The 24,113-nt window shown below is 38.4% G+C and overlaps 1 protein-coding gene across 1 annotated transcript in view; it reads left to right on the forward strand.

Moving 5' to 3' along the window:
* Positions 1–24,113, forward strand: part of LOC122813892 (gastrula zinc finger protein XlCGF26.1-like) — a 211,253-nt gene that overhangs the window by 159,414 nt on the left and 27,726 nt on the right. The window contains exon 5 of the mRNA XM_044086435.1: positions 16,756–16,878. Coding sequence (XP_043942370.1) covers positions 16,756–16,878 — 123 coding nt within the window. The remainder of the gene's footprint in view (positions 1–16,755; positions 16,879–24,113) is intronic.

Consider the following 24,113-nt stretch of genomic DNA (forward strand, 5'->3'; position numbering starts at 1 on the left):
AGAAAGTGGAAGGTGTGTGTGTGTGTGTGTGTGTGTGTGTGTGTGTGTGTGTGTGTGTGTGTGTGTGTGTGTGTGTGTGTGTGTGTGTGTGGTGGGGGGCTGCTTACAACCAAAGCAGAGTGCTCTCCAGGGGAAAATGAATATTGGCTCAAACAGGTAGACACATACTCAAAGTTAACTGTAGCTGTTTGCAGGCAGTTCACACCCGGACTGCACTTTTCTTACAAGACTGTTAATGGTGGTACCGCAGTTGAAAACTTAAGAGTGGTGTTAGGTCTAGAAAAGAATACAGAGGAGTAAGTACTTTTGAGATGGTAAATATATATTATAAAGATTATAAAAAACACACTGAGCAAATAGGTACTGCATGCAGGACAAGATCTAAGAGGATATCCTTGATAGTTTAAAGTGGAAGTGGTGTGGTTTTTAGAGCTTTAAATTTATCACAACTGGGGGTGAGTAGTATTTGAGGGCAGGGCGGGGTGCGGAGCAAGCCCGAGTGCAGCTGGGCTAAACCAAACCACGAGGTACCATAGTTCTGTGTATGTGAGGTAAGAAATTTCTAAGATATTATCTTTATTTCACTTGTTTAAAACTGCAGCTGTTGCATTTAAATTCACAAGTTTTATGCTGCAGGTAGATAGAACACACCTGGGCAGGTAAATACGATTAAATTTGTCACTAGTAGTTCCCTCTAGTTAGTGACTGATATTTCCCAATTTCTAAGGAAATTATCAAAGCTATGGGAGGCCTAGGGACTATCTCTTAGTGCTGAGGACCCAGAATAGTTTTGTCCATGCATCACATTAAAGTCAAATTCCTGATATTAACCTGTACAGTCTTAGATTTCAGGGACAGATAGTGTAGATTTCCCATTTAGTCACAGGTGGGATGAGATCCTTTCATGTAGTTAGCTTTTTCAGAGCAGAGCAGTAGGGGGACAGAACTGCACTAGTAAGAGACAGGCTTCTAGGTCCAGGGGCACTAGAGATCCCAGGCTGGCACCCTACAAGAACTCAGGCAGGAACTTGCAGCATCATTAGGCTCCCTATTTAACCAAAGCCTGAGTACTGGCTTCATTCCAGCTGAGTGGAGGACAGGCACTGTCTTTGCTTTACACAAAGGTGGAGCATCCACCGATCCAGGAAATTATAGACCCATCAGCCTAACTAGCCTGATCTACAAGGCCATGGAATGGATTATCATGGACCTCATTAACAAGGACATTGACAACCTGCAAACACTTGATCCCACATAGTTTGGCTTCATCAAGGAAGGTTGTGTCTGCTAAATTTGGTCAACTTCTTTGAGACAGTCATCAAATCCATGGATGAGAGGAAGGCAGTGCACACTGCCTACCTTGATCTGGCCAAAACCTTTGACAGTATTCCCCACTTGGGTATAATAGATAAACTCTCTCAACTAGGCATCAATCCTTATATTACCAGATGGGTAGCAAACTGGTTCCCTGATAGAACCCACCTAGTTAAAACAGAGGAAGACACCTCGACCAGTAGACCTGTAACAAGTGGCATACCCCAGAGTTTGGTCATGGGCCCTCTGTTATTTGGGATAATGTTTCTGAGGTGCAGGCCAAAACCTATGGGCTATGGCTGACCAAGTTTGCAGATGACTGCAAGTTGGGTGCTGTCATCAGTTCCACTAGTGATGTGGACATCCTCCAAGAGGGTCTCACTCAAACAAATGACTGGTGCCAGAAACATGGTATCAAGCTGAATACCAAAAAATGCATCATCATCCCCTTTGAGGAGAGTGACATCCCCATAAATTATCACATTAATAACAATGTCCTAAGCACGCACTCAGTTGTGAGGGATTTGGGCACCCAGGTTGATAGAAACCTGACATTATGACCACCATGTTGCTTCCATTGTACGGAAAGCCTTCTACATGGTCTACCTCAAAAGTAAAGGTATCTCATCCAGGGGTAAGGAGGTCATAACATCCCTGTATTCTTCCCTTATAAGGCCCATTATTGAGTAAAGTGTCCCTTTCAGCATGTACCTCACAAAGCACACTCAGCAGCTGGTGAGACCACAGAGGTTCCTCACCAGGAGAACCCAGGGTCTCAAACATCTACCATACACAGATAGGCTAAAATCCCTATCCCTCTACTCAGTTTCATACAGACTCCTCAGAGGTGACCTCTGTCTGGCATACAAGGCAATCATGGACCCCACCTTGATGGGACTGCTGCATATCCGCAAGTCAAGCTCCACTCAAGTAACTCACATGTATGGCCTCAACCTGGTCTGTGACATCAACAGGACTTGTTGGCGGGACAGGTTTGTGTCCCAGAGACTCCCCCATCTATGGAATAAACTCCCTCTCCACATCAAGCAGATTACCTCTTTACCACTTTTTAAGCATAACCTGGATAACTGGATGGGAAACAAAAAATGTACCCCTGGGATGATTCCACTCGTTAACCTACTGGACAGGGACATTGGGTGCTGACTTGTCTAAACATGGGCTAAACTCTTGGCTAGGCTTATAAGGTCCTCAGGGCCAATAGCCTAGTAACCTCTTATGATCCTATGAAGAAATTCAGGAAAACATCACTGTTGTCTCATTTTGACTTCTCTCCATTTGACTTGGATACTCTGGGCTACTTGTGACATGAGTAAAGTCCTACTCTTAGCAAATCTTTTAAATTGTTGGCTTGTAAACTGCATGCTGTTGTCAGAAATAACTTTGTGTGGACTATCATGTCCTACAAAATGATGCTTCATCTTAGTAATGACAGTACTGGATGCTAGATTAGGAAGTAGGTCAATCTCTAAACAATTGGAACAAGAGTCTAATAACACCAAATAATGTTGACCATTCCACTTGAAAATATCAGTGGCTACTGTCAACCAAAGTATTTCAGGAATCCGGTTTAGTTGAAGTGGTTCTTTCTGTTATGTTGGTTTGTACTGTTACAAACACAGAAGAAGATGAAAGTACTTTCTCAATATCTTGTGACATAGAAGGCCAAAATACTAGTCCTCTCGCCCTTCTTTTAGTAGAGTCTGGTCCTGGGTGACCTCGATGTAAGATAGTAATGTACTCTTGTTGCAGAGACTTTGGAACAATAAATTTAGGACCTTTCATGACGATACCCTTGTGTGACAAAATCTCATCTCTGTATGGAAAATAGGGTCACACTTCTGGAGGTAAACAAGATTGCTTTGATGGCCATCCTTCTTTGAGGAAGTGGTTGAGCTTCTGTAAAACTGGATCTGCAGCTGTATGAGCTCTCAGCTCCTCAAGGCATGTGGAAGAAAAATTTCTCACCTCCGTGACTTCAAAATCATTCTCATGCTATTCGGTGGTAGAGATGGGCAATTTGGGTAAAGTATCAGCAAGAAAAAGAAGTTTGCCTTTCTTGTAGATAAGATTAAAATGATACTGTTGCAATCTCATCATCATATATTGCAATCTGGCTAGAGCTGTATGCATAGGCTTTCTCAAAATAGTGACTAGAGGTTGCTCTGTTTTGATCTGGATAGGTCTACCATAAACATAATCATGGAAATTGGAACATGCAAACACAATTGACAAAAGCTCTTTCTCTGTCTGTGCAGTCTGAATTTCAGTTTGGGTCAGAGTTCTGGATGCACACGCAACAGGTTGACCCTCCTGTAGAATGACTGCAGCAAGACCAAATTTCGAAGCATCACATGAAAGAATAACTGGGTTATGGATATCATAGTATCTGAGATTAGGTGGACTGGCAAGTCTCTGTTTCAGGACATCAAATGCTCTCTGGTGTTGCTCTAACCAAGACCAAGGTACATCTTTACATGTTAGCTCTCTGAGTGGTGCAAATATTTGACACAAGTCTGGAATGAACTTGCCTAGGTAGTTGAGCATGTCAAGAAAATGTTGCAGGACTTGAATATTGTCTGGAGCTGCATTCAAGAATGGCTGTTTGCTGATAAGGGTCTGGTCATAGGCATGAACTAGTAAATAAATGACCAGCATAACTGACTTATAGCCTGAATTTGCATTTCTGTGGATTGAGCTTAAGATTCTCTTGATGTTTCCTTTCCAGAACTTTTCTGAGGTTTCTCTCATGCTCTGCTTCACCAGTACCTCCTACTGGTATGTCATCGACTATAATAGCACAAGGATACCCAGAAAAAATTTGCTCCATTGCATGTTGAAAGACTTCACTTGCAGAATTTATCCCAAATGGCATTCTCAGAAATCTATACCTTCCAAATGGAGTACTGAAAGTTGTTAACAGTGAGGATATCTTGCCAAGCAAAATTTGCCAAAATGAGCTCTTTGCATCTAATTTAGAAAAAACAGTGGCATTTGGCATAAGAGCAGTGACTTCTTCAACTGTATGCATTGAATGATGAGGTCTTTTCAGTGCTTTGTTCAAATCTCGTGGATGTCATCTGAGCTTTTCTTATGAGCTACCACCATGGAAGATATCCACTCAGTCAGTTCATCTACAGGACAAGTTACACCTTGTTGCACCATTTTGTCTAGTTCGGCTTTGACTCTAGTCTGCATAGTTATTTGTACTTTCCAGGCTGGCCTGAAAGCTGGGCTGACACCTGGGTCTAACTTCATGGAGTACACAACTAGAAGCTTGCCTAGTTTGTCTTCGAAAAGATCAGCATAGGTAGAAAAAATGTACTGGGCAAAATTAAAATAGTGGTCTTTTAAGCTAACATGGTGGACGTCCTTATAAAATGAAAGCTGTCCCATTTTCAAACTGTCTCTGAGCCCTAACAATGACTGGACATGCCTCTTAACCACATAAAATAATAAGTCGTAGCTTCTTCCAGCAGAGTAACATGAAAGCACCACTGAGCGTTCGGTTTGAATCTCTTCAGCACCATAAGCAACAAGCTTTGCACACTTTGCCAAATCAAGCCTTTCACCAGCGCATACTCTAGCAAATGTTTCTGCAGACATAACATTGCACTTTGAGCCAGCACCAGCTTTGAGCTCTATGGGTTTGCCATTATGCCAAACCGTACAAAATACTTCATTCCTGGCCCATAATTCTACTTCATTGACTGTTTCACTAAGTACTGACACATCGTCAACATGAACAGTAGGGTTGCAGCTTTCTAATTGATCAACCTGTTTCTTACAAATCCCTTTTAATAAAAGAATGTGCAGCCTTTGATTTACAAAATCTTTTAAAATGATTCCATTTATTACATTTATGGAATTGTTGACCAAAAGCAAAGCATGTCTTTCTTTTAGATTCATGGCTGCTACCACAGTTGGCAATGAAATTGGGTGTTGGCCCTTGCTTTGAGTTTGCTGACTCACTCTTATGCTTCACTGAGGCTGTGCAAACTCTGGAACATGCTAGACAGCTCCAGGGTTTACCTGTGAGTGTTGCAGGGGCTACAGTTGCTGCCATGTGCCTGGGACTATTTCTTTTAACCATGTGCTGCATACTGTCAACATGAGCTTTAGAAGTTACTGGAAACATGCCCTTCTTATTTGTAAGCATATTTGTGTGCTTTTCTGTGAGCTCATATATCTGCAAATCTCAATGGCCTTATTCAAAGTTAAATCTCTGTCACAGAGCAAAAGCTTTCTCACAGTATCATCTTTAATACCACACACAAGTCTGTCATTTATCAACTTATCCTTAAATCACCAAGTCTGCAGGTTTTAGTTGTATTTCTTGTCAACTGTATATGCTGCAAAAGTTTCACCAGGCTTTTGACCCCTTGTATAAAATAAGTTGCCTCTCCATTGTAATGCTTGTCTGGGGGTTACACATTTCTATAAATTTACATTTTAAGCAATCAGGGTTCTCCCTTGACTCAGCTGGTATAACAGTGTGATGATTTTCCTCCTCTCCAGCAAAGATAAGTGCATACACAAATGAACATTCCCTTTCAATGGCTTCTGATCTAGCAAAATTAAGCATAATACATGCCTTTGTACAGTCATCTTTATCAGAAAATGCCGTACTCTTGCTCAAACACTCTCCAGTTCTCTACAATATTATTATCAAACACAAGTGCACTTGGTTTTCAAAATCCTTCAGCCATGCCAAAAAAGTAAGTTCAAACACACTGAAAATATGGTTGTTGTAATTATATATGAACAAGCTCTTTCACTGCAGCTTGCAATAACATTCAAATGCACAATCAACTCTTCAAAATACTGTACTTTGTGAAATATGCTCTGAAATGGCTGTATTTTGTGAAATAACTTTACTGTAACACTGCACAAACATGCAAACACTTCATACACTTCTGAGAACTCAGATAATAGTTTTATTTAATAAGAACTTTACTCCTCTCTTCCCCCCTAAATGACCAATCACAATACTGGAGGAATGCCAGGCACCCAGCATTACTACAGCACAGGTTAAAGCTGCATTATCCAAGGCCAATAATACAGCTTCCATGGGATCCGACAATATCCCTGGATGTGTTTGACATGAACTGCAAAGTGAACTGGCACCACATCTGTGTGCCCTGTTCACTCACAGCCTCACCTCAGGCTTTGTCCATACCGAATGGTGCACTGCTACAGTCATCCCTCTCCATAAATGGGGAGCGACTACAGATCCTGGGAATTATCGCCTCATTAGCCTGATGAGTCTGATATGTACGGCTATCTAGTGCATCATCATGGACCTAATTAACAAGGATATAGGGAATCTCCAAACTCTAGATCCCACGCAATTTGGTTTTGTGGAAGGTAGATCATGCCTGCTGAACTTTGTTAACTTCTTTGAGTCAGTCACCAGAGCTGTGGATGAAGGGAAGGTAGTTCATACAGTCTACCTCGATCTGGCCAAGGCCTTTGATATCATTCCCCACTCAGGAATTATTGATAAACTCACCAAACTAGGCATCAACCCCTATATCACTAGGTGGGTTGAAAATTGGCTCACAGATATAATCCACAGTGTGAAAGTAGCATACTCCAAGTCAGACTGCCAAACCAGTCACGAGTGGAGTCCCACAGGGACTGGTCCTGGGTCCTCTCCTGTTTAGCATCTACTTCTCAGAAGTCCGGGCCAACACGGAGGGACTCTGGCTGACCAGGTTCATAGACGACTGCAAGCTAGGAGCCATTAACTCCACAACTGATGTAGACATCCTACAGAAAGACCTCACGGAGACCAATGACTGGTGTTGAAACCATGTCTTTAAGCTTAATGCCAAAAAATGCATCATCATTCATTTTGGGAAAAGCTCAATTCCCACTAATTACCACATTGATGGGAGTCCACTGAACACTGAAGGTGTTATAAGAGATCTGGGGACAAAGGCTGACAGCAACCTCTTCATCGACCACCACACTGCCACTGTGGTCAAAAAGTCCTTCTATGTGGTATATCTCACTACCAAGGGTATTAGATTCAGGAAGAAAGAGGTCATCGTCTCTCTCTTTACTCTTCCCTCATTAGATCAATCATCGAGTATAATGCCTCATTTGGCATGTACCTCACTAGACACATGCAACAGCTGGAAAGGCCACAAAAGTAGCTCATGAAGAGGATCCTAGGCCTTAAACATGTGTCCTACATGGACAGACTCAAAACCAGCTATTCTCTGTCTCATATCGTCTACTAAGAGGCGATCTCAGCTTGACTTACAAAGCCATGTCTAACCCAGCTCTGTTAGAAATGCTACATCTAAAGAAATCCCGATACCTCCACACCACACATTCCAGACACCTCAACCTCATTATCACAATCAATGGAACATGCTGTAGGGATAGGTTCATAGCCCAGAGACTGCCCATGCTCTGGAATAGACTTCCCATACATGTCAAACAGAACACCTCACTGTCCCTCTTCAAGAGAAATCTTGATGAGTGGATGGAGAATAGAAAGTTCACCCCAGGGATTACTCTAGTGGCTCTGCTTGATAGAAGCACTGGGAAGTAATGTAGGACGGCATGATGCCAGGGCACTTCTTTGGGCTAGGCTTGTAAAAGCTTCAGGGCCATTAGCCAAGTACACACGAGTGAACCTATGTGCTTTGTGAAAAATGCGGTCATTTCTTTTCATTTTATTTGTTCTATGTAATTCAGACATTATTTCAAACATTTTCCATAGTAATTTGAATATTTCTATCAATATTAGACATTTTCACTTATTTTAATATTGTTTAGAGCATTCTGTATGCTTCATTTCATATTTTGCAAATACAAAATAGTTTGAGCAAGTTTTAACATCTGAAATTTGTTTATGACCTGTTTTGCATATAATACATGCAGTAGGGATGGTCCACTGAGCCCTTTCTTATTTGCAATGGTGATGGACAGATTCACAGACGAGATCAGACAGAAGTCCCCGTGGACTATGATTTTTGCAGATGACATTGTGATCTGTAGTGAGAGTAGAGAACAGGTGGAGGAGACCCTGGAGAGATGGAGATATGTTCTAGACAGAAGAGGAATGAAGATCAGCAGGACTAAGACAGAATATATGTGTGTGAATGAGAGGGAGGATAGAGGAATGGTGAGGATGCAGGTAGTAGAGGTGGCGAAGGTGGATATGTTTAAGTACTTGGGATCAACAGTTCAGAGCAATGGTGAGTGTAGAAGAGAGGTGAAGAAGAGACTACAGGCAGGATGGAGTGGGTGGAGAAGAGTGTCAGGTGTGATTTGTGACAGACGAGTACCAGTAAGAGGGAAAAGGAAGGTCTACAAGAGGGTAGTGAGACCAGCTATGTTATATGGGTTGGAGATGGTGGCATTGACAAAAAGGCAGGAGTCAAAGCTTGATGTGGCAGAGTTGAAGATGTTAAGATTTGCACTGGGTGTGACGAGGATGGACAGGATTAGGAATAAAGTATATTAGAGGGTCAGCCCAGGTTGGAAGGTTTGGAGACAAAGCCAGAGAGGCAAGATTACGTTGGTTTGGATATGTACTGAGGAGGGATGCAGAGTATATTGGGAAAAAGATGCTAAGAATGAAGCTGCCAGGTAACAGGAAAAGAGGAAGGCCTAAGATAAGGTTTATGGATGTGGTGAGAAAGGACATGCAGGTGGTTGGTGTGACAGAGCAAGATGCAGAGGACAGGAAGAAATGGAAACAGTTGATCTGCTGTGGTGACCCCTAACGGGAGCAGCCGAAAGAAGAAGTAGGGATGGTCCACTCCTGTATATACCTCCAACAGTTGCTAGATACCTCTTGGATTCAAAGTGGAGAAACTGGAGTTCTTTCTGGCCACAAATCATTTCATCCATGCCTCTTCTGACACTATGTCACTCATCCCTCTGTACACAGAAGACAAAGCATGTGGGGTAGTTTATTTAAGTTACTTTATTATATAGAAACACATCAAGATAGATAGCAGCATCATTAAATAATAATAAAAATTATTAACAGGCAGACGCTACATACATACATGCTTACATCTCAACAGCTTACTACAAAATGGCAGTGAGACTTGCACGTGCTCAGTATTTATACACTTGTGCAAGCCCTTAGATAGCTTCTTAAAGAGACATACACACATTCATCTACATTGAGGTACAGACTGATATTTCGGGGAATATTGTTTCAATAAAATACTTGAGGATTCAGACTGAGATAGGTGCCAGCTAAGTCTTGATAATGTTCTGTTAAGGATATGCATATAGACATTGGAAGCTTAGACAGTAAAAATGTTTGCTTGGGTAAGAATAAGATTTTCACCCACACTAAATGCTATCTAAATGAAAGTGAAATTGTGGAAGATGGTGAGTGCTATAAAAAAAAGGAAAAGAAATTTGATTGAAACTTAATACTGAAGGTATAACTTAGCAAAGTAAAGATGGACCTTTAGATCCATCATTGACAGGCAGTTATTGATATCTTTTAGGATGGATTTTCTTACTGGAGATCATGTTTGATAGATTTGATAAATCTGTATCAGAATATTTGATAACATGCTAATTTGAGCTTGTTAGTAGACATGGTACATTTAGAACTTCTAAAGCATTTGATTCTGTGTTGCACACTGGGATTATCATTACAATGCAAAATATCAGTATTAACAGGTGTATTATTACGTGGGTTAGTAGGTAGTTGACAGAACATTTAGGGTTAAAACAGAATATTACAGTTAAAGATATGCCGGTTATTATGGGGAATCTTTCAGAGATTGGTCTGACATTATTCACCATCTTTGTCTAATTTTCCTGCACAGAATGACATATGAGTCAATAAGTTTACTTAAGACACCAGGGGTAGGTTGATTATTAATTCAGCAAATGATCACACTATATGACAAGGATATCTGAACAGCATGTATGTACAGTGAGAGAATAAATGTATGGAATCACTGTTGGTAAAACTAAACTGTTACACTTTAGTACCAACAATCCCTGTTATCCATATGCCTTAGATAAGTAATTCTAAGTGTAGAAGAAGAGATTAAGTGCTTGGATCTATTTTTTGATAGCAGACTAATGTAGGAAGGCAGTTTATTACTGCAAATAGTAATTATTACTGTGTAATATAACTAGTAGAGACAAAACACCAGTTCCTTCTCATTACAAGGTTGTGGTGAGGCCAAATATAAAATAGTGTGCAGCACCCTGTGTTATATAGGACGTACAGAATCCAAGGTTTTACACTAGATAGATTCCCAGAGTAAGCATCTGAGTTTGTGAGAATGGGTTAGAACTGTTGTCTGTTTACTCCATTAGGTACAGAGTGGTAAGGGGTGATGCTATTGTAATCTATAGATGCAAAGACACTGGAATTGTATTAGCTGCTTTAGGAACAGAGTTTGTCACCCCACATGGGTGCAAGAAACAACTATTTTTCATGAATATTCCTGTATGAAACTCTGATTTGGAAGATCATTCCACAGTAGGACAAGGAAACTCTATAATGAAATGTTATAAGAATTAGAAAGGCTCCTAGTCTCAAAATATTTAAGGGCAATATGGTTAATGGTTTGGAAATATTGTATTTGATTGTTCACTGATTCATGGCAAACTAGTGTTGAAGTCTGTACTGAGACTTTGAGTTTGAGATTCCCATACATTGAACAATTCTGTAAACAAATTTGTCTTGTTACTGGTCAACTTATCATGACAAACAACACAACAAAAACTTTTAAGGACAACCAATTATACTCTCTCTTGCCATAACTTTTAAAAATAATTTAAAGTTAGCTTTAATATGCCAAGACCATCACTCCGCCTACAAACAGCTACCCTAAACCATTCCTTTCCCTACTGCTTGAAAAGCCCTTTCCCACAGATTAATTTCCTTTTTCGATTTTAGAAACATTAAAAACAGAACAAAAATAACTTTGAGAAAAATTCCCCATAATGCTCCCACTGGAACTGATATGCCACCCTCCTGCATTATCTGATTGTATACAGAGGACCTCGTTACTTGTCTGCATTAGATATCTATAACTAGTCTCTACAGCTCAGCCTCATCTCTTCTATATGAAAATCTTTAGTAATTAAGCCACCGCAAAACGTACTCATACCATCCATTTCTGATTTAAGGACCTTCTCAGTTTTGCCATCCTTGGGCAAAATTCTTAACAACTGGTTTATGCAATATATGTAACAGTATAAACTTCTGCCTTGTTCTGGGCAGAAGGATGCACCAGTATTGTTGTCTGGTCTTTATTTAATGAATATTGATTAACAATGATAGAGATAACCTGTCTTAAGCTGCCTTCACTGACCTTGTCAGGGCATTTGGCCTGGTCAGCCACAATCTACAGTGCAACAATCTTATCTTAATAGATGGTAGCAACACAGTTAAAGACTTATTGAAACTTTTCTTTCAAAAAGGTGCTATAAAGTGAAAGTCAATTTCTTCCTCTAAGACCCCATCTCTTTTGATAAAGGTGTACCACATGGATCTTTTCTCTCCCTGCTGTTATTATTATTCTCCATAATTGTAAGCAAATTTCTCTCCAACCTTTGGTAACATTCTAATAATAGTGTATGGAAATGACATGGTACTATGTAGAGCAGAACCCTTTTTGTCTTTGAACAAAAACTTTAATTGAGAAGGGCCATGCTCTTCAGTTGGCTGGGGTAAACATAATGACCATGCTGTCAGTCTGAGTAAACACAGTTCAACTCATTCATGCTAAAAATGCAATGTTGGTTGGGTTATGATAAACATTAAAACATGTCCCTAAAAGAAATGAGGAATCCAAATCAACATTTTCACATGTTTAACATACTATCTAAATATTAAAATACACAGGAATCTGGCTTCATCCTAAGCATATCTTCCAGACTTCCAGAATCATGTACTAGAAATAATTTCCACGATCACCACACTTCTGTTCTAAAGATTAAGCCTTTAAATTTTTTTTGGCTTCTGAAATCAGATCTACAGTCAGCAGTGGAATCCAGCGTTCCCAATTTTTCTGCAGCCTTTATAGAAAAAAACTGTTAAACACATAAATGCTGACAAGATTTGTCACTTCATTAGTTTTTGTCCTAACCATAAATACCACTCACTGTCCACTCCTTTTCAAATCCATTAGCCTCCTAGTCTTGCAGAAATCTGTTTTGCTTCTCGCCTTCCTTTTTTACAAACTCGTGAAAGTAAATTTATTATCCCTTCACTAGATGACAATCCTACTACAGTCCTGGGTTACTTCTCTGCAGTGCTTCTTGTCTTCAAACAAACAGTAACAAACTAATGCACACCACAGTTTCTCAAATTTAGGTCCTCAACTCTGAAAGCCCTCCTCTCAAATGTAAAACAATTAATCTTACCCCTCCTTTGACAAAACACTGAAAAATCATCACGGAAAAAATTTCAAATGCAAATGTTTCAAAGATAACTTTACTCATCTGTGCTAACCTAATTCTGTGTCTGCCCTGCCACTAACCCCAATCCTGCAACTTACTTCCTGAAAAAAAATGTTCTTTGACAGTACCGCTACAGAAGATTCTTGGACACACTTATACACAAGCACATGTGCATGACAAAAACTATCCCTTACGTAACCTTTATCTAACCCTAACCCACATATCCCACACACTCCCATTCATAACACAGAGACCCTCTTAACTCTTTTAAGTAAAAGTTGTCTTCAGGAAAGTTAATATTTGTAAAACACCACTTTCATACAGTCCTTGTCAGGAAAATAAATTCACACATGCATTTTATAATACATTTCTCCCATTATGGTGTTATGTAATCTGTATTACCAAATTAAATCCCCAATTTGTGAAAGTTTTGTAAGGAAAATGTAGTTTCTAGTACACTAAGATTATAACTATTCCAGAATGTTTATAAATTAACTTTTAAGGAAAGCAATCCCAGCACTTTAAAGTGCTTTTAACAAAACCTGATATTGTTCAGTATTTGATACATACAAAAATATATAATCAGAATATGGTAACATTAATGGATAGTAACCAGCACATAAAAATCACATTTTTTCATGGTTTGCGCAACACACAAAATACTTAATCCAAATAACACAGTGCATAGACGTCCTTTCCAAATACCTCTTAAATATGCATGGATCTGCCTAAATAATCATTAATGACCAGAAACAATATAAATTATCATCTACTTTTATCTAAGTAACACATTTATTTTCAAATACTACATTTTGTAAGACCTGAAATAGCTGTATATAAGAAACAGAGTAATCTATTTTATTAATGTCCACCCTCCACAACAATCTAGATTCTTGCCTTAAAGACATTGCATCTTTTAAAGTCTTTTAACTATCCACAATATTATGAACACACCCCTTCATAATTCCTTGAATGTCTCCAATTAACTTATCATAAATCTGATTGAGTTATCTTCTGTAACATATACGTTGTAAGTTTATAATGCTTATAATCACAGTTCAGCAAGGAAATGGGCCTCCAGTAATCTAAATGAAATCTGTCTGTCCTTTTGAAAATAATTAAAAAACAGCTCCATAACATTCAGAATATACTGTTGTCATATATTGTTTAATACCCTGAGCAATATTCTCAGCTGTCAGTTTTGTAATCTTTTAGAATAAAAATGTGGCAGCCCATCTTGTACTAGATGAGAATTTGTATTAACACATTTTAAAGTCTATTAAACTCCAGTAAAGTAAATGATTTATTAAAATCTTCTGTATCAAAATGCAATCTCTTTATACAAATGTTTTGGGTAATAGTCTAATTTTTTATTTCACTTCATAATATTCATATATAGCTTGCATAATATCATTAATTTCAGTGGCAAACAAGCCAATTTTATTTACCATACCTTTAACAGTTGTAGACTTAATTGTATCTAAACTGAAAAGTAAAATACCTATAGACTTTCCCTTAAGTAAATATGTTTTTTAACTTAATTAATGTTTTACTTTCAATTAACATTCTGTCCTTCAATCTTATTCACTTATAACTTTTCCTTCCAATGGCACCCCATCATTATACAGTGCTATTATATTTTCATATCTGTTTAATTATTCTGTCCTATCTACAGATATTCTTCATTTATATTCAGAAATTAATTTCTTTTTTAATTGGCTCCACCATTCCATCCAGGAAGTATAAACAAGTCTTAAATACAAATGATCCTTCCAAAATCTATTTAAGTATAGGGTCTATATTAAATAAACAAAACGATGAAAGAGTGACACATAAAACCCTAAATCACAAAACAGCAAAGTTATGGAACAGCAATTTTTTTCCCCAGGGGGAAAAAAATCACTAGGCAGTTCTCAGGAATTTGTTGTTTTCTCTACTATGGTGTGATCTCGGAGTTGGTATATTTAAGTAAGGGGGATGTGGGGGGCAAAGCCTCCCCCATTTTATTTTGTCTTTATAATTTTTTTTTTTTTTTGGAACAGCAATTTTTTTCCCTAGGAAAAAAATCGCTGTTCTATAACTTTGCTGTTTTGTGGTTTCATGTTTTACGTATCGACGAAAATGCATTTGCTTTTTTGTTGTTTCATTTAGTCAATATGGACCCTAAATACAGATGTACTTCAGTTAAAAAAAAATGATGAATCTTCTGTACTGAAGCTTTAAAATGAATATTTTCCTACTATCTAATTTCATTTGAAAAAAACAGAAGATATTTGAGCAGAACTTTCAAATAAAGAACTACTTAAGAAAATAAAATATATGCTAGTATTAAATGACTCTTTCTATAGGTAAGCCATTTTTAGCCCCTGGAAACAATGTTAGGTTTTCTAAAGTGTTTCCAAAATCTAATATCAGTATCTGCCAAGCTTTTTTATTTTCTGTTTTCTAGTATCTGTTAGACTACTATTAAAAATCCCCTCCCTGTATTATGTAATACATCATATGTGACCACAGTATGATTTGTTCCTATAAGGCCTTCCTATCTGCTGAGGTCATACAAGCATGTACATTAATTAACCTCAGTTTAAACCTTTATAATCAATGTGTATAATTAGCATACTTTCAGGTTCTAAATATTCACATGCAATACTTTGATCTCATTATCTAAAAGAAAAGAAAATTAACTACACCTAAATAAGTGTCTTCACCAATAGATCAGGAGCCAACCACCTCCTAAGTAACTTCCAGTAAACACCTGCAGAAATTAGAACTCTGCTGATGGCCTGAGACAACATTTTAGGCACTGTAATGACTTTGCCACTTCACTATCACCATCTCTATCTCACTGCTGTTCATCTGTAACATTATGAGTAAGTATTTTTGGGTTAAATGTTTACCTTTGTTTTATACCCTTGCTTTCTATTTAGTTCACCATTAATGTTTTCAGCTGTCTTTATCTAAAACACTGCCTTCAGATGCATGGTTTATATCTTTGTTTTTTAATGGTCTGTACTTATTCACAAGAGGTATAGCATTCTCTAGAGTACACCCCTCAACAGTTGGTTTAGACATGCCTTTCTGAGACAATTCTACTTTTTCAGAGAGGCAGTAATTCATCACTGTTGTCATTATTTCATTCTTCTATTTGATTAATCATTGGGCTTTCTACTCACCAATGGTCTGCTTTCCCACATGTTGTGTTTGCTTTATGCATCTCTTTACTATGTCCTACCTGTCCACATTCTTCACATATAAACATACAAAGCACTTAAAATGCCCCAGTTCTCATCAAAAAAATATTTTCAGCTGACAAGCATTACACAATAAATACCTATTGCTTTTAACATAGATTTGATTATAAATATATTTCAACTGAATTTTTTCCACCTGTAAATCAATGTACCTCTCCCATCCCCCATTCGTATTCCCAGTTCATCATTGAATTTATAGAGGGATTGCATAGTCTGGCAGTGATTTTGTAATTCCATTTTATCTTCATTTTCTGCAAGTATTATACCTCTTCATGACATCTGTACTTTCTGTCATCTATTTATTTATATATTCTTCTTTTGTAAATTGTATTCTCAGCACATTATCATTAGTGGACCAGAGTTCCGCTGTGGCGACCCATAACCGGGAAAAAACGAAAAGACGAACAGCATTCTCAGCACGTTATATACTATGCTTGATATGCATGTTTGTTATAATTACTATTATTAAATGGAGTTTTTCTCCCGGGCCTCCAATGAAAATGGGCTTTTCCCAGCCCAGTGGACTTCCCCGGTCATCAAACTGAAATAAATAAATAAATAAATATCTGTTATGATTGTACTATTGTTTAGAATTGATAGCGATAAATAAGTGTATGCTACCCTTTTGTTAATCTGCTACTGTCTGTTTAGGGAGGTTTTGCCTTTGGTCCTCTACTGAAGATCAGTCTTGCCCATTTAGGACACTTGGGTTAATAAAGTAAAATAAAAAATAGTATTACGTTTATATTTTTGTTTGCAGGATACAAAATCCCTCAAAGGAAATTATTACTACTATTCAGCGTGGATGATGAACTACCAAAGATTGTTTTAGAAAGAAGAAATGTCACAGAACAGAAGGGTGATCTTCATGATACCCTCCAGAGTAAGTAGGCAGCTTATTGTGGTTTTCATTGATATTTTTTTATTTTTACAGATGTTGCAAATGTGTTTAAAAAGTAAAGGCAATGACTGGTGTACGAAGTTTAATGCATAACACAGCAAGTAATGACATAACAAAGTAATAATTTACCCACGTTTGGAAACCTCTAAGGTTCTTTCCTAGAGTTGTTGTTGTATCTTTCGGCTTTTCCCGGTAAGGTTCTTTCCTAGAGTAAAAAGTATTATTACAGTAACAGTGGGAGTTAGAAGATGAGTGGAAGACATAGCCATTACAGGAAAATTCACCATGTTTCAGTTTTGAATAAAATAAAGTGAAAATGCAGAATACTGGCTGGATGCACAGTTATAAAATAAGGATTTTCATGGAATTTAATGTATTGCATGTGACTAATAGGTCATCAAAGTTTGAATATATTAGGTGCCGTTGGACTAAGAGTCAGGTGACATTGAAACCAGGTGACACAAAGTCACTAAAACATTCGTGAATAATCTTTGTTTTTACATTGCGGTCTTTAATTTGAATGTTTAGTGGGGGAGGCTTGGGCATGCAGAGGGTAATGATCTTAACATCAGCTGATTAATTGTCACTCAGATCTTAAATGTACTTTCGGCGTGTTATATGTAATATTGTTCTTTTGTAATGTTTTGTTCATCTGTGTTTTTCAGAAAAAGTAATTAAGCAAAATCATTGTAATCATTAATAATTAGACATTTTTCAATTATATGAACATAGAGTAGTTACTGTGTTATGTGTCTTGGAGTTAATGGTAGCTAGAATTGTGTTTTGGTTCTCTTAGTGTTGGAGCAGGTGCTGGTATGTGTGATGGCAGAATAATGAGATTTTCTCTTACCTGCAGAGTTGTGCAATCTTAAAGTTAATATTTAAATGTAAAGTTGCAACACTGTGAGTGGTGCTGGAGAGCTTGTCCCCACAAAAGACACTTATTTTAGAGAGTTTGATGCATCAGGAGTGTATTTCTTTCAATGCGTCGGCTCCCAGTTTATTTGCATTGGAATGTTTCCTCATATGCAGAAAGTTTTTTTTACACACACACACACACACACACACACACACACACACACACACACACACACACACACACATGTATGCATATATTGAGAGAGAGACGTGTTTACAGGGATTGTCTGACTAACTAACAAATACTGTTTTCAGCAGAGGCCCAAGAAGAAAAGCTAGAGCGTATAATAACAACAGTAATACAAATATAACAAAACAACTCAAACATGCATTTTGACAGTGGATACAATAATATAAAAATGGTAGACCAATCATGTAAAAAATAAATATAATAATTTCAGCAAAACAGTATAATTTATTATTATTTATTTAATTATTGCATTTGTTTACCGGGAAAGTCCACTGGGCCTAGGTGAGCCCATTTTCAGTGGAGGCCCGGGGAGAAAAGCTCCACATAAAATTCACATTACAGAAATACAAATATCAAAAAATACAAATATCAAAAATGTAGCACTATTTACAGTTTTTTTTAGTAATTCCATTGCAGTTTTATGGTAGTCCATCAATGATATTAACATGTACTTTTGGTCATATAGATGCTATAGACATTACTGGTTGGGAGGCAGAAAAAAAAACAATAACATTGCATATAATTATTTACATGCATTTAAATCTGTGTAGGCAGTGTAGTAACAGTCATAGGTATGGCTGCAGACCTGCTAAGAGTGCATACCTGTAGCCCCAGAGAGTGGTCCGTCTAGGCAGTGTAGTAACAGTCATAGGTATGGCTGCAGACCTGCTAAGAGTGCATACCTGTAGCCCCAGAGAGTGGTCTGTCTAGGCAGTGTAGTAACAGTCATAGGTATAGGTTCATAGGTTCATAGGTTCATACTAGGCTATCTGCCCAAGGGCATTTATAAGCCTAGCCCATAGTTATGTGGCTTTCGCCACCCCTTTAGTTTGAATAAAAACTATGCCTATCATTTTGCTGTGCCTCTGTCAAGCAGTGACACTGAAGTAATCCCTGGGGTATATCTGCAATCTCCCATCCATTGGTCAAGATTCCTCTTGAACAAGGCCAGAGAGGTGCTCTGCCTCACATGTACCGGGATTTTGTTCCACAGCATAAGGAGTCTCTGAGTGATGAATCTGTCCCTCCAGCACGTTCTATTTATAACCATGTCAGGGTTTAAGTCTCCCGCCCTTGTGGTTCTGAGGGATCTAGATTTTTTGAGGTGAAGCATATTCATCAAATCTGGGTTTGACATGGCCTTATATGTCAGGCACAGGTCACCTCTGAGCAACCGGTATGAGACTGAATAGAGCTGGAGTTCTTTCAGTCGGGCAGCATAAGACATATTTTTGAGACCCTTTATCCTTTTGGTGAGGAACTTTTGGGGCCTTTCAAGCTGCAGCAGGTGTCTGGTCAGATACATTCCGAACGGGGCATTGTACTCAATCATAGGTCTAATGAGTGATGAGTACAGGGGGACGATGACCTCCCTTGATCTAGATGTGAATCCCTTCATGATCAGGTGGGTGATATAGAAGGTTTTCCTAACTACTTTAGCAACATGAGTGTCAAATGAAAGGCTACTGTCAACCTGGGTCCCCAGATCCCTGATGACTTTTTCTGTGACTACCCTTATGGCTGCAGACCTGCTAAGAGTGCATACCTGTAGCCCCAGAGAGTGGGAGGAGTGAGAAGAGAAGAAGAGTTATTTTTGGCATGGGCATAGCCAGCAGGTAGAGAGGTGTTGTCTGAGGGATTTTTTTAAAGAGAGCAGGGTATGAGATGAAGGTTATTGAGGTTGGGAGGTTATTCCAAAGTTTGGAGGCAGTGAAGGAGTAAAGCATTTGGCCAGCTGGAAGTTGAAGTTTATTGACGTTAAGTAGAATTTTGTTTTCAGATCTAAGGTGTCTGTTTGCATGGTACAGAGTTAATATAGAGGAGAGAGCTGGACAAGTTGTTGGTTTATATATTATTGTATGTGCAGTAATTAAGTGTAGGTAGTTGAGATAGAGTGGAAGTTCAAGCCAGTTTAGTTGTTGTAGTGAGGAACAGTGATGTGATGAGGATCTAGCATTTGTTGCAAATCTAGCAATTTTATTGTAGCATATATCAAGTTTGTTTTTTAGTGAAGAGTGTATATTAGTGAGGATGGGGGCACCATATAGGAGGGATGGAAGTAGGAAGGCAGAGGCTAGTGTTCTTTTGGCATTGTTATTTAGGTAATAGCTATATCTGTAGAGGGTACCCAATATTGAGCCTTGGAGGCCACCTGTGGAGATTTTTAAGAAGGTGGAAGGGGATTGCTGCCATTTGGTTGATTGGTATCTGTCAGAAAGGTAGCTAGAGAACCAATTTAGGGTTGTGGGTGAGACACCTAGGTTATTAGGTTTAGAGAGTAAAACGGGGTGAAAATTGTATCAAATGCCTTTAAAAGTTCGAGGAAGAGTGAACAGATGATCAGACCTGAATCGCGTGCTCGATTTACTGTATACATAAAGGAGACGAGGGCTGTATCTGTGCTATGGCCTGGTCTAAAGCCATGTTGGGTAGGGCTGAGTAGTTGGGTGTTGATTAAGTGATTGATTAGTCAGGTGTGGACACATTTTTCAAGTATTTTAGAGATGGGGGAGAGAATGGCTATTGGCTGGAATTTTGAGATGTCGGAATTTTTGGCACCTTTGTGCAGGGGTAGAATGTAAGCTTTTTTCCAGATATTGGGTATGTAAGACTCTTGGATTGATCTATTGATTAGTATACTAATGGGGTACGCTATGGAATCAGCAGTTATTTTTAGGAATTCAGAAGGTAGGTTGTCAGGAGCGCAGGAGCACATGAGCAGGGTTTGAGTTTATGAAGCAGCTTCTTTATGGTGCTTGTGGGTATGGGACTGAAAGAAAAAGATGGTGGTGGGGGATGGTGTAGAAAAAGTAGTATATTGGTCTGGTGAGTTTAGGTTTGAAGAGAGGAAAGTAGTGGTCAGCTTCGCAATGGTGTCAATAAAATATGTTTTGAAGCAAGAGGCTATATCTGAGGGGGGTTTGTCAGTTTATGGGCAGGGACTGGAGTCAGACCCTGGGTGAATAAGGGAATTTATTGTTCCCCAGAATTTTTGAGAGTTTAGTCTATGCTGGTTTTGTAGCTTATGGTAATAGTCTTTTTTATCTTTAATAACTTGTCTTTTGGCTTGATTACGTAGTTGTTTGTATTGTAGCAGATCAGCTGGGTTTTTGTGTTTTTACCATGTTCTCCAAGCTTTATCTCTAGAGGACAGGATTTGCTTTGTGGGTTTTGTGAGCCACGTTGCGTGGTTAGTCTTGATTCTCTTTATTCTGGGTGGTGCTACCTCATCTAGGATTCTGAGAAATGTTGAATTGAATAATTCAACTGCTTCATGTAGGGGAATGTTATGTAATGGAGTCCATTTAGTATGATATAAGATTTCATTTAGAGGTTCTGTAGAGAAATTGGACAGATCTCTTATTAGTTTTAAGTGATGATTACCAGTCGTTGTAGTAGTTTTGTGGATGGCAAAGGCTGGTAGGTGGTCAGTGATAGTGTCTGGTAAAGTTCCAAAAGTGGAGATTTTATTTGGGTCAGACACAAGGATTCAATCTAAGGTTGAGCCTTGTTTGATTTGATTGTTGGGCCTGGTTATATCAGAAATTAGTTGGGTGTAGTTGTATAGGTTGACATTTGTTTGGAGGTTTTGATTGGTGATATTTGACCAATTTATATTTACATCCCCTAGTATGATAGTTTCATTTTGAATATGTTTGTATAACAAGGCTAGAATATCTTCTAGAATGGGAATGTTATCGCCTGGGGGAATGTATAAAACTATGATGCATGGGGTTTTCTGGTTATTTAGTTTTAATATTATAACTAAGAATTCAGCAGGGGAGAATGTGGAATGTGTTTTGAGTAGGAAATTATGGTATAGCTACTTGGGTATATTAAGGCAACGCCCCCGCCCTTTTTGTGTGGTCTGTCATTTCTAAGGCATGAATAGCTGGGGGATAGGATACCTGTATTATGTATGCGTGGCTTCAGCCATGTCTCTGTCATAGCTGTGAAATCAGGTCTGTTTAGGTGTAACCATGCATGTAAGTGGGGAATTTTGTTTCTAATGCTTTGTATATCAATGGTAGTAAAATTTAGAGATTTTGTGGGATTTGCTTGGTTTTGCATTTTGGAAAGAGGCCCTGTATTGGGGTGTATATCCCCATATTATATTAGGTTAGAAAGGGTGTTTTGAGTGGAGTGGTATGGCTGTATTTTGGTTTTCTGGCAGTAATAATGTTTGGGATAGTTATGGTAGACTTTGTGTTTTAGGAAGATTTTTACTTTGGCTACTAGAAATGTGTCTGTAGGAAATATGGTTGAGCCTATTGAGGAATAAATATGAAGAGTTTGTGTGTAGGTTGAAGTTGAGTGTGTAAGTTTAACAGGTATGTGATTTGTGTCATGCGATGTTAGATGGCAGAGTAGATAGAGGTGAAAGGATATAGTTAGAATTATTGTAATAGTGTGGAGAAGCATAGTGGTAGAGTGGGAAAAAATAAGAGAGATAGTGAGAAAAATTGTAGTAAAGAAAGAGGAGTAGAGATAAAGAGATGGAGTGAAACTTTAGTAGAAGGTGTATAGCTGTTTATGATCTATATAATTGAAGGAGAGTAGATGTAGGGATTAGTTAGAGGTTTTGCAAGGAGGTAAAGACAGGTAAAGAATTAGTAAGGTGGTATGTAGATATGCAATATGCATACGTTTAGTAGGATAGTAGATGGAGGAGTTAAGTATGATAAAGGAGAAAAAGTGGTGGAGGGGAAAAGTTTGAAATAACTGATTGCTCTTGGGCAGGAGCAGATGAGAAAAAGTATAGGTATGTGTGGGAGGAGTGGAATGGGATGGTAGAGGATTGTGGGAGATAGGATGTTTTTATGAAGGGACTTGGTTAATAGGGGAAATGTAATGTTTGAGGTTTGGGGGTTGGGAAAAAGCCTATTGGAGGAGGAGGTGAAGGGTGGAGCTAATGTTAAGTATAAATGAAATTATAATAGGGTGGGTAGGAATTGGGGTAGGGTAGAGGAGCGCAGTGAGCCCGAGCGAAGTGAGGGCAAAAGGAGCGGGGCTGCACCGAGAAAGGTAAAAATCCTGTACTACAAAAAACAATCTAAACTTACTGTAAAATATAGGTAGGTTTCTTTAGCAGGACAGAAAGCAGAGCTATTTTTAGATTTGGAGAGCTTGGTTATCTGAAGTAATTAAACTAAGAGCTAAGTATACTGTGGGTAAAAAGAGAGAAATTTCCTAATATTAAGATTAGGCTGTGAGTTTAGAAATCGGGAGGACTGGCAGGGGGAAATCCAGTAAGCTATGCTTGCCACTAGGTTTGCTAATGCCGCAGTTACAGTACAGAAATTAGTTAAAGTAAGCATTAAAGTCTAGGTTAGACAAAAGGTTCCTCAGGTACATACACTTGTTTGAGAAAAAAATTTGGAAGATGGTGCTTGAGCAAACAAATCATGTAGGTGCACTTTTATTTTCACTCAGGTTAAGTGAGGTTGAGCCTTCTGAGTTGGGGCACCTGATGAGATGAGAGGGAAACTCTGGAAAAAAGAGAGAAACACAAATTACAGTTTGATACACAGGGACTAGTAGCTTTGAGGGAGCAGATATATGTGAGATAAAAGTGGAGGTACTTTAGGAGGGCCAGGCATAGTGTGCAGTCAAAAACAGGGGAATCACCATTGCTCTTTAAGGTAAATTACACAGTAAAACCCTTAACATGCTTTGTAAATTTAGACTGCACATATAGACCAAAGAATAACAGTAACACAGACATATATAATTAAACAGAAAAACGTAAGCTACAAAACTTCGTTGGAACGTCTGCTAGAATAACTTGAAATGTCTGGATTATACTGAGTAATATTGGTGATTTGCTACAATAGGCTAAAATAATGCAGGAGAATGGACATTAATTTAGTGCCTAGAGAGCATGCCGTTCGGCATGTAACACAGGCGTTATGTAGTAAAATTAACAGTAATAGTGTGAGCTTAGATACAGCTTATGCTATAGAAGAGGAAACAGTATCCAAACATGAATCCAATAGTGCGTGTTAGCAACCTAGGTATCAATTCAGTTAGCCCTTGAATACAGGAGCTAATATTGTAGCAAATAATAGTAGCTTGGACAAGCAGTCATGGTAAGCAGTTATGTAGTGGC

Source organism: Protopterus annectens, chromosome 10.part0, assembly GCF_019279795.1.
Source record: "Protopterus annectens isolate FY-2018-M chromosome 10.part0, PAN1.0, whole genome shotgun sequence".
NCBI classification, from domain to species: domain Eukaryota; kingdom Metazoa; phylum Chordata; order Ceratodontiformes; family Protopteridae; genus Protopterus; species Protopterus annectens.